The following is a 14,591-nucleotide window of genomic DNA, read 5'->3' on the forward strand; positions in this document are numbered from 1 at the left end:
GGCTTCTGAGGCTTGGATTCACAGATTGCCCTCCGATGGGAGCAGTCTCAGCAGCTCCATAGTCTCATTGTAAGTGGCTGGTGTGTCTCCCAGTCCCTGCTGGAGCAGACTGGAAAACACTGGTGAGACCGCATTGAACCTGGTGACTAATTTCAGCCCCCAAAAAATCCAAGGGGGAGGATGTTGTCTGGGAAGTGTTCACAAGGAAAGATGCAGTTTCAAGCCTGGTTGCAAAGCTTCATTGAAAAATGCAAGATTGAAGGGTTAATATTCCCCCCAGGCCTGGGAAGAGCACTGGCGGGCTGGGAGGGTGGGATGGGGGGTCTCCATTCACCCATGGATTAGCTACAGCAGCTTTGCAGGTCTAATCCAGCAGTCTTCCTAACCTGTAATATGCTCATAGCCTGCCTCTGGCAATGGCCCACCTACAGGAGCCTGCCTTCATGCCCCAAGCTGGAGCTGGGAAGTGAGCATAGCTCTGCAGTGCCCTGCCCAGCCCCCTGTACGGAGCTTCCCCGGCAATGCCCTAGCCCCCTTCGTTCAGAAGACCTCAGTGCTCAGGCAGAGAAGAGCTCAGTGGAGGGGCAGTCAGGGAGATTTATTGCAGGAACTGTGAGGACCAATGTCCCAGCCACCAGCAGGCAGGTGAAGTGCTGGGGAGATCAAGGTCCCAGTAGGCTCCACTGCCTGAGGAGCAGGGCAGATGTGCAGCATCTTCAGACAACCTTGTTGTGAAGGGTTCCCAGCTCGTCGATCTCGCACTGCACCTCGTCTCCTCTCTGCAGCACAAGGCAAGCACCATCAGGCTCTTCCCCTGCTCTCTGCAGCCTGTCAGTCCCAGGCACTGCCACAGCCCTGGGGAGCCAGGCTAGCCCACCCTAGCTCTGCCAGTGAGGGGCCCTCAGCTACCTCCCAGCTTCCTTTGCACCACAGCAGTCAATCCCCAGGGGTTAGGAGGTGGTTCCTCATTGCTGTAATGGAGGTCTTAGCATTACTGTAATTCTGTTCCCTAGAGCTCAAAGTACTTGCCTCAGTGAGAGGAAGCACTAGGCTGAGTACAGCCCCACAACACCCCCGGGGCAGGCAGAGGTACAGAGTCACAAAATGTACTCCTTGTGGTTAGGACACACCAGCAATGGGCTGTGCCTAGAGTCCTGCCCTTCACATGTCTTCCTGAAGCCCTGGGCTCTGTGAAGCAGGCACCCTGCAGACTAGTGTGTCTCTAAAGAGAGCCTGAGCAGCCTGGTTTTTCCTGCTCTACACTCTGCTCTTGCCACCATCTCAGAGCCCTGTGCTCTCCTAGCTGTGACGGGCATGCTGTAGCACCCACACCAAGGGACCACAAGCTTCTGTGAGAGCAGCAGCATCCAGGCTATGAGTAAAACACTCAGACCCTTCCTGGAACCTCTGAGTTTTTCCCATCTCTGCCTCCAGAGCTGCCTTTACCAGCACTCACTTGTGCATAAACAGATGCTTTCCCCTTGGCACCAGCAATACCTACTGCCTTGCTAGACAGGCAGAGACTGGAAAGCAGCTGACTTCAAGGCAGGGGCTTTGGCAGTTGGAGCTCAAAGCACTGGGCCTAGCCTGGGGGGGCCTATGAGCATCATGCAGACCCATGAAGCAAATGGGACCAGATGGGGTTGCTAGCTACTTCACTCCAATATCTTGCAGGCAGCAGGGAGGGAAATGCTCCTTGTTGCAGATTCAAGCCATCTCCCCAGCTGAGAAGGGCTAGGAGAGCTGCCACCTACACCTGAGCTCTCCAGAGAACTAGGTTTCTACTGCAAGCAATGCAACAGGACCAAGAAACTCCCTTCCTTTGGGTGGGTCCCTAGGAAGAGGCGCAGCTAATGGGGAGCCTTCAGTGTCAGCCCTTCTGTCACTGCCATTCCCAGAGCCCTGCCTCCACTTTGAGGAGGGAGGGCTCTCCCTTAGAAAGCTGGACACTTCAACCTGCTCTGCCCCAGGCTGCTGGGGCTGATGCTCACCTTCAGGAACATTGGGGGCTTCCGGAAGACTCCAACGCCAGGCGGGGTCCCGGTTAGGAACACGTCTCCTGGGTACAGAGTAGCAAACCTGCCAGGCATCAGTGTGTCACAAGGGAGTCCTAGGCCAGGGGCCCAATGCCATGGGGGAATGATGGGTGCACAAATGCAGACCTGTCTGCAGGGCCCAGATTCCAGCCTTGGGCTGCAACTACCTCACAGAGGGCTTGGCAGTGGGGAGGAGACCCAGGACTCTTGGATCTCATGGCATGAGTCTCAACTAGGAGGAGGAACAGGGCTACTGCTATGCCTGGCCGTGCAGTGGGATTCACAGCCAGGCTCTTACTGCAGCCTGGGAGGAGTTAGGTACCTCAGAGAAGGACTTAGAGTAGCCAGCTCCCAAAGCTGACCAGGGGGCAACCCTGAGGGGAGGGGCAGAGACTTGCTGTGGTCTCCCTAACCCCAAATGAATGCCCAGCATTGGGTTATACTGGCACATGGACACCAGCCTGGCCCCCAAAAGGCTGGTATTCTCCAGGTGGGTGTCTAAGTCCCTTTGCAGGTGCAGTCCTAAGGCCATTAGCCAGAGGCAAGAATAAACTCCCAGGCTCTCCCATGGACTTGCCAGGACAACCAAAGGGGTTTGTGTGGCTGCCAAGGGGCTGGGCAGCAGGGGTAGCACATACTGGGAGACCCACGAGACAAGTGTTGGCACTTTGAAGATCATCTGGCTGGTGTTGCTGTCCTGGACAAGCTCCCCATTCACTCGGCAGCGGATGCCCAGGTTATGAGGATCTGAAAGACAGCAGGAGGACGGTGAGTAGGGCAGGGGGCTGGATATTCCTCATGTGGGAATCGCATTCTGCCATAGGAAGAACACCTGCTACATGTTTGCCAGGAGGGGTGGCACCTATGTGATGCTGCCACCTCTAGGCTAGAACACAGCAGCTGCTTTAAGAGCTCCAGACAACCTCACACCAGGACAGAAAAACAGAAAGAGGCTGCTGGATCCAATAGAGAGAGCAGGAGGAAACTGAGTGAGCAGAAAGTGCTCAGCCTGGACACCACAGTCCAGGCCCCTCCTGCCTGGAAATGCGTCATGGGATTCTCAGTGACTCAAGACACCTGTTGCTTGGATCATAGCTGATGACATAGGATGGCACCCCCTCCTGGTCTGCTAGGAACATCACCTCCTGAGCTACCACCCACTCTGCACCACAGCCTGGCATCTCCCCTGAGGTCAAATACAGATGCAGCCTCAGCCAGCATCATGGGCCACCTCTAATGAGCTCCTGGCCTAGGCAGAAAAGCTGCAATGAGGGAGCCAGAGGGGAAGACTCAGGTGAAAACAATTCCTGCATCATACCAGGAGCCTCTGCACCCCTTCCTCCTGGTCACACCCACTCCCCAACTGCAGCTGGACCCACTAGGGCTCCAGTGCCTACCTGATACAGCATCCTTGGTCACTAGGGCTGGTCCCAGGGGGCAGAAGGTATCAAAGCTTTTGCCCAGCACCCACTGTGTTCCATTCTTCTTCAGCTGCCAGTCTCTGGCACTGACGTCGTGACCAACTGTGAATCCAACGATGTGATCCATCGCGACCGACTCCTGGGCAGGGAGGGGGACAGGTGTCTTTGCCCAGTTGCAGGCTGCAGCTGCTACTGGTATGACTGGGGAAACTGGGTTGGCTATTCTGAGCCTATCAGGCACTCATGCTATTGACAGGCAGTGGCAGCGCGCACGCGCACGCACGTGCACACGTTTCCAAGGGGAGCACCTCCCTGTGGTGGCACGGTGGGAAATTGCTTCCTTCAGCCCTGCTGCTGGGGGTGCTCAAGCAGGGGCCAGTCAATGCCAGCTGTGGTGCTAGCTCTGTCCCATGCCCAGGACCGAAGCCACTACACAGATGCGGTCCAAGTGGATTTGAAAGGGTGGGACCTGAAGCCCTTTCCCAGCCCCTTGCCCCCTTTTACCTGGATGTTCTTGCCTTTCTTTCCAATGACAAATGCCAGCTCCACCTCCCAGTCGAGTTCCTAAAGGAGGGAACAAGCAAGAATGAGGCAAGGGTCTCTGCCCCTTGCCCCAGAGGGGATCAGGGTTGGGGTGCCCCTGAGGAAGGTGCCCTACATCACCACCCTCACACCTAGGAAATGACAGGCTGGAGATGCGGTTGACCATGCCCATTAGCTAGCAATGCCCCTCCCTTCCCTTTACCTCACTGCCCAGCACCACCCTGCCTTCCCCCAAGAAAACTCCTTATGCCACTTTTCAGGGGTGTTGGTTGTAGCCCTGGTGGTCTAGGACATAGGCAGACAGGGTTCTTTGGGTAAATCCAGTATCTTTTATTGGACCAACTAAAATAGTTAGAAAAATTATTCTTTGCAAGCTTTTGAGTACAAACACCCTAATAAAAGATTACGGATTTACTCAAAGAACCTGGTCTGCCTTGTGCTGCTTTTGGCATCATGGTACCTAAATGTTGTGTTACTCAACAAAACCAGCAGAGGGCACTGACAACACAAAGCTGTCCACAGTCTCCTAGTTTCTTGTGCTAGATCTTCCTTTTAAAAGGATCTCTGGGTTGCCCTCCATCAAATCAAGTCAGTTCCTGGGAGCTAGGCCCAACTTGATGGCAGCCTGCTTTGGAGGTGGAGTGATCTAGCCTGGCTTTTAGCTTCATATCTCCAGTGTGTGTTACTGATACATCTGTTGGGAAGATTTCTGGGAGGGAACCATTGCGGAGGGGCAGGTGGGACTTACGTTGCTCTTAGGTGGGTGCACAATGTTGTCGCAGGGCCCCACAATGGAGCTGGTGAACTTGCTAAAGATGATGGGTTCCTTGGGGTGCTCCATGCCCTGCTCCCGGCAGTGGTCTGCGTAGTTCATCCCCACGCAGATCACCTTCCCGGGGTTGATGACAGGAGCCAGGAGACTCACCTCCGAGCGTGGCAGGACGTGCTGGTGAGATGCGAGGGCCCTGCAGAAACAAGGGAGGGGAAGCTGAGAGGAGAAGGGCTGCTTGTTCCTTTCTGGGCCTGAGCAAGGGACTAAGGGATCCCGATCTGGGTTCTGTTCCCGGTGCTGGTACAGAGCTGCCCATCCCTTCCCAAGGCCTCAGCTTGCCAAGTGGCTGAGCTGGGAACAAACCCTTGCTCTTCTCAGTGGCTCAGTGATCCAAGCAGTCTGACCTCTGTCTCAGGTGACCTCTGAGTCGCAGACAACACGATCTACAGAAGCAGCGTATGGCAGAAGGCTTGTGAGCTGTACAGCCACAGCCAAGTGGATCGATGCTCTCCCTTCCCTGCGTTTTACTACTTAATCTGACCGCAGCATTGGATGGGCAGAAAGGCCTGGGAATCCAGGAGCTCGGGCCATAATCGGCTGTTGCTTCGCACGCACCAGTGCCGTCCTCTCCACCTCGTCTTTGGGGTGAAGCTGCTGAGCTGGACAGGCCGGCACCCTTCCCTCCCGCCCGCCCTCCCTCCTGGGAGCAAAGCAGTGCTACACCAGGAGGGGAACATCTACGCGTGGGTGATGTTGCTGGCTTGAGGGTCAGCTTGCGCCCTCCAGAGCAGGGTGTTTCCCTCCGCTCCCTGCGGAGGCAGCGCCAAGCCCTGCTTACTTCCTGGCTGCCGCAAGCGCTGCCTCCCCGCCCTCCAGGAACTCCCTCATCGTCCTGGGCAGGGATGAGTCGCAGGCGTTCAAGTCGATCACGTTGCCGCCATCTTTCTCCTCCAGCCCGACCCTGGGCCCGCCCGAGCTCTTCGTCTGGAACTGGACCAGCCTCATGGCTCTGCCTAGCGGGCTGCGACGCTCCCCCGGGCCCCGAGTAGCCCCTGGCAGCAGAGTCCCAGACCCGCGGGAAGGGCTCGCTGGCTCTGCGGGAGAGACACAGAAAAGCGTGGACAGGTCACTCGCGCGCCCAGACCCGGCTTCGTCCTCCAGCCCCTGGGATGCACTGCCAGCAGCAAGAAAACTGCTCCTACGCGAGGCTTCAGCCCTGGCATCGCCCTCGCTCCCCAGGGAGTCTCCTGCCCCTGCCAGCGCCGTGATCCGTGGAGCAGCGTGCGTGTGTGTGTGTGTGTGGGGGGGGGGGGGGAGGTGATCCTGGGGGGTGGAAGTGTCTGCGGGCGCCTGGACTCTGCCCCCACGACCCGCCCGGGCCCAGCCCAGGGGGTGGAGGGGAAAGGGCCTGCGGCGCTCGCGGGGAGCCTGGCCACAGTCCCTAGGGGCTCCCGCCTCACCCGCCGACCGTTAGACGCTGTCAGTTGCTTCCCGTCGCCCGCCGATGGCGTCATCAGCTCGCGCCCCCCAGTGCAGAGGACGCGGCACAACCGGCGCTCCCCGCGAGCCCTCACGGCCTCCAACCAGAAAGCGGTTTCGCGCCTTGCTGCCAATCAGATTCCCCGCCGCGGCTAAGTCCCGCCCACTACGCCCAGCTCCTCCATAGGTCGGTTCTTATGGCGACGGGGGACGCCACGACGCCAGGGGCCTAGCGCCCTGCTCCAGCGCCCCCTTGTGGGCAGCAGGAGCGGAGCCAGGGCCAGGGCTGAGGGGCGCCGTGCCTGGCTCCTCCGGGCACCCTGAGGGAGGCACGCGGCCAGGGGCCGTGACCCCGCCATTGGGGTGCAGTTGCCAGTAGCGTCTGCACCAGGTGCGAGACCTCTCCACTCTCCAGAGCCCAGAGCAGCCTGGACCCGCCGCGGCCACTCACTCCTCGATTTCACTCGCTGACACTCATCGGGGTGTCTTGAGATCCTCTCAGGGGCGCCTCGTGATGTTGGCAGTGTCCAGCGTGCGAACACGTCACACGGTGCCCAAGAAAGACCCAGCGATTTGGGACAGGAATGCAGTGTCGGAGCCATTCAAAAAACAAGCGAAAGCTAAGAGCCGGCATTTCTCAAGGGAGGCCTCAAATCTACTGAGAGGTGCCTTGAGCCTACAAAGGTTGTGAACCGCTTGTCTTACTGGGACGACAGCTTTGTTTTAACAAGCCAGGCGTACAAAGAACGGCCCACAATAGAGACAAAAGTCAGAGCTCTGTTCAGGACTTAACGGATGCCTGATAGCACGGGAAGGATTGCATTGCGATGCAAGATCTGCTGATAGAGAAGGACACGTGGAAGACCTTTTTTTTTTTCCGAAGTTTATTTTATTAAAATATACAGTGACTGAATATCAAGTAGTTATAGAGAATGAGAGCCAGCATCTGTCTCCCCCAGTGGTATCGTGAGGCTGAGTGGGAGGTTACAGATACCAGTAGAGAGGCTACTGCTAGTGAGACATGCGGCCATTCCTTATACTGTACATATGTCAGGAAATATCAAGTGCAAACTCACAGCGTCCAGAGAGGGCTCGGGGCAGGGCGAGAGGGAGACACAGCCAGAATTCACAGCCTTCTTGACAATGGGAGACCAAAACATGATCAGGGCTTAGGGCAGAAAGCGATGGCCACCAAGCACTGAAAGAAAGGAGAAGGTGACTGAATCTTGGTCCTGGTCCTATTTTAGACATGGAAAGTGGGCTAGGAGCATAGAGGAAGCCTTGTTTTATCGGAGCTGTGAGGAAGAGGTGGAGCTTCAGCAGCAGTGGAGAGAGCTTCTACCATGGCACGTTCTTTTCCCCTGCATCTTTGGGAAACCCTACCTCAGAGTCAACTTCATGTCATGTCTCATGCCTGGTGGCCTTTCTTCCATCAGGCTCTGCTCTCTCACCAGATACAGCTCCACCCACACAGGGGTGAGGTTGTACACTAAGCAAACCCATCCAAGGTTGCAGAAGGACCTGAAAGTCAAGGGTGTAGGTCAGGGGCGGGGAATTATTTTGGGCAGAGAGCTGCTTACTGAGTTTCAGCAAGCCATCAAGGGCTGCATGACAGGCAGCCCAGGGCAGATTGATATTAATTTTCCAAATTTTTTAGGGGCCCTGCGGGCTGGATAGAATGGCCTGGCGGGCCGCATCTGGCCCCTGGGCCACATTTTGCCCACCCCTGGTGTAGGTACTTTCAAGGCTTCTTCTCCAGTGAAGGGAGAAGTTATATCAATTTGCAGATGCAAGGCAAAAAGTGTTCTGCTTCCCAGATGTTGGCAGCAGGAAATCCCAATAGATGGAGTAGCCAGCTATTTAGTATCTTCCCTGTCACAAATCAAGGCTGCATTTACTACACCCTTGCCCCTGATTTAGTCTTCAGAATAATGTGTCTCTTGAAAAGGTGCTACCAACCCAGCACTTCTTTTCCCTACCAACCCATAACTTGTTCACCATAGCTAGATTCCCACTCAAGGCACAGTCCCTTGCGAGGGGTGTGGTACAGGCTACATCAACCCAACAGTACTCCTGTGTACCTCAGAGATCCTCTCCTGAGTTAACGTTTCTTTGCTGCCTCCTCTTCTTGCCCTGGCGTGGATAGTCATTTGCTGCTAGCCTGTACTGAGCAGTAAATGATGCCATCCTTCATACTGGCTGATCATGGGTAGGAGATGGATGGAGTCATGCTTCTCCTGCCTTCCCCGCATGCTTCAAAGACAGTATGGAGCATGAAGCATCTGTTCATGTCTGGACACTCAGATCCAGGCTCTGCATCAGGGTGTAAAATGGATAGTTTTTTTAGTTACAGTAGCTCTACGTGCTTTGACTTCCAATCGGCTTTTTCAATGCTCATGCTTCTCTTAGGGATTGATTGCCCAGGGGCAGGTTTCAGATCACCCCAGAGACGGTGTGTTTAATGTTTAAAGAAAGCAATTGGTTTAAAACAGAAAAAGTCTTTTAAATCCAGTGTTGAAAAAGGACCCTGAAGACAGAATACTTCATGCTCCATTTGACTTACGATTTTCAGTTGCAGCCTGGAGCTTTGGGCATATTCATAACTCACGGCCTGGCAAGTCTTGCTCCCACAGAGGAACAATTTTCCATTGTATTCCTCAACTCCCGTCAATAGAACTTAATAGAAACAGATCTGAGCCAAAACAATGCAAAACTTTAAGCTCCTGAGGGTGGAAGTTAGGGTCTCATCACTATGTTTCCTCAAATGCTTCATAGGGAGGTCCTTCCTCCATCCTCAAGCAGAGGGAGGTGAGATGCCGGAGAAAAGAAAGGCCACCACATCTTTCCTTTCCAATCCAGTGCCCTGCAAAAAACTGGGTCATTTCACTCAGGACTGGTGGACTTCAATCCTCATTGGATGCCATCCATTGTGCTTTTGCTCTACCCTAGAAGGAGCTGACCAAAATCTGTCTGCAGGGTTGAAGTCCCATTTCTGTGTCTCCTCTTGCAGTTGGAGCGTGAGAATCTGGTGTGTGTCGGATGCAAACATTATCACTTCTTTCTATGTTTGTTTTTAAATATAAAAAAAAAGTTTATTTTTCTTCTCAGAAAGATCTGTGTGTGCTTCAGAGAGAGAGACAGACGCGTCTGTCTGTGTGCAGGCCAGACCCGGGCGTGCCAGCAGAGATGAGAGGGATTTCCCAATGTTCTAGATCACATTCTCAAACAGCTGCATGGAGCTCATGATGTTCTCATCCTGGACAGGAACGAGACAGAAAAGCCAAAGCAATAACCAAAGGAAAACCGTGGCTGAGTGAATGGGGCAGGGCCTGGAAATCAAGAGATGTGAGCATTACTCCCAGCTCTACCATCCATCTACTGCACGACTTTCATTAGGACATCTCTCCTGTCTCTGCCTCGGTTTCTTTTCCTACCTTTTGTCTTTAAGTTCTTTGGTGTGGGGACTGTATCTGTTTAATGTATAATTGGACCCCCAACATGACACTGTAATAACAACTCATCTGAGAGTTTATAGAGTACCTGAGATGTACTGGTGAGAGCAGCCAGGTGTTATCGCTCACTTAATGGTGCATGTAATGCTATCCATGTGTCATCTCTTGATCATCTGCACACTCTGTGAGCTAAAATCTGCTGGCCCTAGATGGGACTGTCTGGTCTCCTGTCTTCTTCTGTCTGCTTCCCTGCTTATACCCTAAGCTCCTCCACTGGGTAGAATTCCAGGGCCTGCATCATGCAGGAAGAGATAACCACTTATGCCCTTAAAAATCTATGAACCCAGAGCATGAGGTGGAGCAGCGAGTGAGGCTGGAACTGCACAGGGTTAGCAATTATTTAACTGTGGCATTTAGGGGGTCAGATAAATAGGGATCAGCAATGAAGCAGGCACTGAGCAAGTCAGTAAGTTGGACTCTGGGGAAGTTAGGAGCCCCTAAGCCCAAGAGAGTGGCCAGGGATGAGTTAGGAAGAAGAAGAGGAAGAGGGAGCAGCTGCGGGACCCAGGGGGCTGGGGAAGAAATCATAGCAGAGACCTGCTCACCTTTTGACAAGTCTCCAGGAATTCCTCGATTGTCACCACACCGTCTCTATTCCTGTCCATTTTCTGAAACGTAAAGCATGTACTGAGATCTGATGCACTTTTCCATCCACCACCATCTTTGTAGCCTCAATAAACCCACTTTCCTGCCATGGTGGCAGGCCCATGCCTACACCTGATCATGGAAGCTCTTGGCCTGCAATTTGGACAGGAGCCTTCATGGGATGTTCCTTTCTTTCCTTTCCCTAACCTAAGCCACTCCTGGTCCAGGTCCCTAGTTGCTTTCCAAGCCTGCCCAGGCTTCTGGTCACCTGCCTGGGGCCTGTGTCTCCAGGACTCTAGCTAGCAACACAGTCGCAGTGAACCGGAATCAGATGTCTCTAATGGAGCTCCTCCTGCCTCTGCAGCTGCCAATGTCCTTGTTCTTTTCCAGCCACAAGCGTAGCGAGTCAGCCCTGACATCTGTTTTCCCTGCAAGCAACCATATGGGAATCTGCTGCTGCCGCTGGTGTGAGCGGGGGCCTTGATTCTGTGTTCACACTGTTTCTACCCGGGGGTCATTCCATTGATTTCAGTGGCCTTGTCCCCAGTTTGTTCCAACCTAAGATCCATATCAGGAGCCCTGGAGGCAAGGTTTTTGAGGATGCCTTCTGCCTGCCTTCTCATTAATTCATTAACACAGAATCCATGGTTCTCTCAGCTGTTCCTGCTACCCTTGTTAGTGAGGAGATTTCCCAGCTCCTGCTCCCAGGTGACTGTGAGCTGGGTTACCTGGAAGAACTTCTCCACGTGCTCTATCGGAGCATCTTCCCTCAGGATCGGGTGTGTGTAGCGGCCCATCATGTCATAAATGGACTTCATTATTGCCAGCATCTCCTGGCAGAGAAAGATGGACATTTAGGATGGAGGATTAACTTGCTGTCACATCCCATCTCCAAATCTGAGACCTGTCTCACTGAACTATAGCTACCAAGCTTCCCAGGCAGGGAGAGCTGTGCAGCACTGACATCTGCACCCGGCTGATACCTCTTAGCATGGCTCAATGCATGGTGCAAACCTTGCTTTGGACATCCTCAAAGACCAAGTTATCAATAGAGACAATGCTAGGGTAGGCATATGTTTCACTTCCAATATGTTCCTGATGCATCCATCAGCAGCACCAAAGCCAAACAGGAATATTCTCCTCACCATCAAGGGAAAACGAAGGCAGGAATTTGAGGAGAAACTGGCTTCCAGCCTCCTTCATCTGGTGCCCAGTGTGGCTGTAGGTGCTTAAGTCTAGACTCTAGGGCTTGGGTTTGGAATCAGTCATGCAGCTGCAGCGCAAGTAGTGGCAAAAAACGTGGTGTGTACAAATGCCCAGTGGCTTAAACCACTCCTAGAGTGTGTCAGTGCTCTCTACTGCATGGAGAAGTAAATCCAAGCCCCACACTCCACTCCCAGGGGTCCCTTACCCCTATCATCCCCTCTTCTGTATGACCCTGCATCCACCCATCAGGGTCCTGCCTCTGAGTTTCCACATCTGATTTTCAGCTCACTGCTGTTCCCTCAGGCTCTGATGACAGAGGCTGACCCTTACTTTGCTCTGCTTGCCTCTGAACCAGCTGCACTCAATGCTTTTAGATCCTCTTTCAGAACCTCATTCAGATGCTCCTTGGGCGCTAGCCCCTGAATGAGAAACATGCTCCAGCTCCCATGGTTTTTGGAACCCTCTTCCTGCTTCAGGCTAACTAGGCACAGGTACCACACACATTCCTGGACCCTCCTTTGTTTCCCCAGGGACCAGTTAGACCCACACAGACTTCCCACACACCCCTAGGCCACTGCCCTCAATGCAGCCACATCTCATCAGTGCAGTTGTCGCACCTCCTTGGTGATGTAGCCGTCTTTGTTAATGTCGTACAGGTTAAACGCCCAGTTTAGCTTTTCGTGCACTGTCCCACGCAGCAGGATGGAGAGGCCAACGACAAAATCCTGCAACATAGAGAACACTGTGGGAAGAGATGGGTAAGGTGACCCAGCGCATGTTGGATGGCAAATGCATGGCCTGGTAAAGCTACCCTCCCCTTGTTTGTGTCTAGCCTGGGAAATGCTCTGCAAAAGAGGAGGATCTTGACCCTTTAAAGGGTAAGGCGGAAATTGTATTGATCCCGAGACTCTCAGGGTATTTTTCCTATTGATCTAGTTTCTATTCTCTCCTGCATCTATTTTTAGTTGCCTCACTCTCCACCCGAGCCCCAGTGCTTCTCAGTAAAAATAATGCAAAAAGCCTCCTCAGTTCTGAGCTGCTCCATGTGTTTGAGTCTGATTAAAACTAACATGATAAAAATCATTAATAGCAGTTGTGGAATAAGAGGCAGGTCCAGGGCTGGCTGAAAGAGAGCCTTTTGCAGCCATTTTAAATGTAAGAATGACTTAAAAATCTATCCGTCTGTCTGTCTACTTATGCAGAAATATTAGAGTGATTTCACTTGTATAGATTGTCTTTATTTATACTGATTCCAAATCACTGTATATTTTACTAACTACATGTACACTGTACAGGGATGTATATGCATACATATAGGTGTACATATGTCCACATACATATATGCACCTGAGTATCCATGCCTGTATGCATATATACATATATAGAGACATACCTGTGTATATACATACACAAATGCATGCCTGTGCACCCCTCCCCCTTCCTCTATCTTTAAAACCTATGGTGAGCTAAAAAAAATCAGGAAAATCAACCTGTGGCCTTTTTTGATCTTTCAGTTTCTGCCAGTTTTTAATGGCTACTGCAATGGGTCATAAACTGGAGATATGGGAACTCATCTGCTTGTATTGATGCACCTGCCTCTCATTTCAATCAATGGGCATGAGGTCCTAAATGCTTTGAGCCTTTTGCATAAACTCATCACCATCAGATATATTATCTTGCTATTTCTGTGAGTTTGGCCTTCTTAATGCACCCTCTTCTCACATAGACACCTCTGCTAGCAAGCGATACCTCAGCTAAGCCCGAGTGCAATATTAGGAAAAGTAGACAAGAGGTTGCAGGAAACAATGTTGGTGACCCAGTAAAGGTTCCAGTTCTGAACCAACGTCTCAGCAGCACTATGAGACTTGGTGCTACTGGTGGTGCCCTATTTGGCCAAGATGTAATGCTGAGGTCCTGACCACTTGTAATCATTAAAGGGCCTGTGGCCCATTTTGGCAGGGCTGGGATGTTAAATATGCATGAGTCACTCCACACAGCTGTGAAAGGCATCCACCTCTGGGGTGGAATGTGGCCACTGTTTCACAGTGTACAGGAACTGCTGCTACAGAAAGGACCTCATGCTGCAGTCTCTTAGGCCATTATTATCTCCATCAAGTCACTCCCAATTCATGGCACAGCAGGAACAGAAGTGGGACATCCGTATCCACTTGCAGCTGCGCACAGCAAGGTGGAGGCTGTGGGGAGGCTGCTTAAAATGATCTAAAGTGGGAGGCTAGACAGGAGACCAGCATTAACAAACCTGCCTTTCTCTGCAGAGAGCTCTGAGGCCTCCCCTCCCACAGACCATACCCCAGGGATTGGTAAGGGATAAGAAGAGACACCCAGACAGGGTTTTTAGCTCAGCTGGCCTGCCCTGGCAGGGAGGAGACCCCTGATGTGATTCCAGACAGAGCAGAAATTAAGGGAAAAGTCAGCCAACTGCCCCTGTCACTTGATGTGTCCAGCAGCACTGGGTCTTGTCAATCCATCTGTTTCAATGCATATCAGTAGATGTCAATCCAGATTTTAGTCTGACGCAAGAGCATATGCACCTCCAGCCTCAGAGATTCATAGATTCACAGATGCTAGTCAGAAGGGACCTCAAAAGATCATCAAGTCTGACCCCCTGCCAGTGGCAGGAAAATGTGCTGGGGTCAGAAGACCCTAGCCAGGTGCTTGTCCAGTCTCTTCTGGAAGACCCCCAAGGCAGGGGAGAGCACCACTTCCCTTGGAAGCCCACTTCAGATTTTGGCAACCCTCACTGTGAGGAAGTTCTTTCTGATGTCCAACCGAAATCTGCTCTCCATCACCTTGTGGCCATTGTTTCTTGTTATTCCAAGGGGTGCTCTGGCAACCAGACCATCTCCAATTCCCTGCTCCCCACCCTTGGTGAATTTGTATACTGCCACAAGATTCCCCCTCAGTCTTCTCAAGGAGGCTGAAAAGGTCCATGTCCCTCAGCCTTTCCTCATAAGGCCTTCCTTGCAGGCCTCTAACCATATGAGTGGCCTTCCTCTGGACCCTCTCAAGGTTGTCC

The 14,591-nt window shown here is 52.8% G+C and overlaps 2 protein-coding genes across 5 annotated transcripts in view; both read right to left on the bottom strand.

Moving 5' to 3' along the window:
- Positions 1 to 577: 577 nt before the first annotated feature.
- On the bottom strand, positions 578 to 6,312 carry LOC106737577 (fumarylacetoacetate hydrolase domain-containing protein 2). Of its 2 annotated transcripts, none has more exons than XM_059730559.1 (8): positions 6,233 to 6,312; positions 5,611 to 5,866; positions 4,749 to 4,965; positions 3,962 to 4,021; positions 3,434 to 3,596; positions 2,675 to 2,783; positions 1,992 to 2,079; positions 578 to 779 (listed from the first exon to the last, which is right to left on the bottom strand). In XM_059730559.1, exons 2-8 carry the CDS (start codon positions 5,775 to 5,777, stop codon positions 717 to 719), a joined length of 867 nt encoding a protein of 288 aa, XP_059586542.1. In that variant the 5' UTR covers positions 5,778 to 5,866; positions 6,233 to 6,312; the 3' UTR covers positions 578 to 716. The 2 variants fall into 2 exon arrangements, with proteins under 2 accessions (XP_059586542.1, XP_059586541.1); XM_059730558.1 differs by having other exon boundaries at positions 6,241 to 6,301.
- An 805-nt stretch (positions 6,313 to 7,117) lies between these two features.
- KCNIP3 (potassium voltage-gated channel interacting protein 3) overlaps positions 7,118 to 14,591 on the bottom strand; it is a 62,382-nt gene continuing 54,908 nt past the window's right edge. For 2 of the 3 annotated variants that reach the window (XM_019481132.2, XM_019481133.2), the window contains exons 6-9: positions 12,172 to 12,279; positions 11,077 to 11,181; positions 10,309 to 10,371; positions 7,118 to 9,507 (exon numbers count right to left, since the gene is read on the bottom strand). In XM_019481132.2, coding sequence (XP_019336677.1) covers positions 9,460 to 9,507; positions 10,309 to 10,371; positions 11,077 to 11,181; positions 12,172 to 12,279 — 324 coding nt within the window. In that variant the 3' untranslated portion in view covers positions 7,118 to 9,459. The remainder of the gene's footprint in view (positions 9,508 to 10,308; positions 10,372 to 11,076; positions 11,182 to 12,171; positions 12,280 to 14,591) is intronic. The other variant, XM_059730560.1, reaches the window with a different exon arrangement.

This window comes from Alligator mississippiensis, chromosome 7 (genome assembly GCF_030867095.1).
Source record: "Alligator mississippiensis isolate rAllMis1 chromosome 7, rAllMis1, whole genome shotgun sequence".
NCBI lineage: Eukaryota > Metazoa > Chordata > Crocodylia > Alligatoridae > Alligator > Alligator mississippiensis.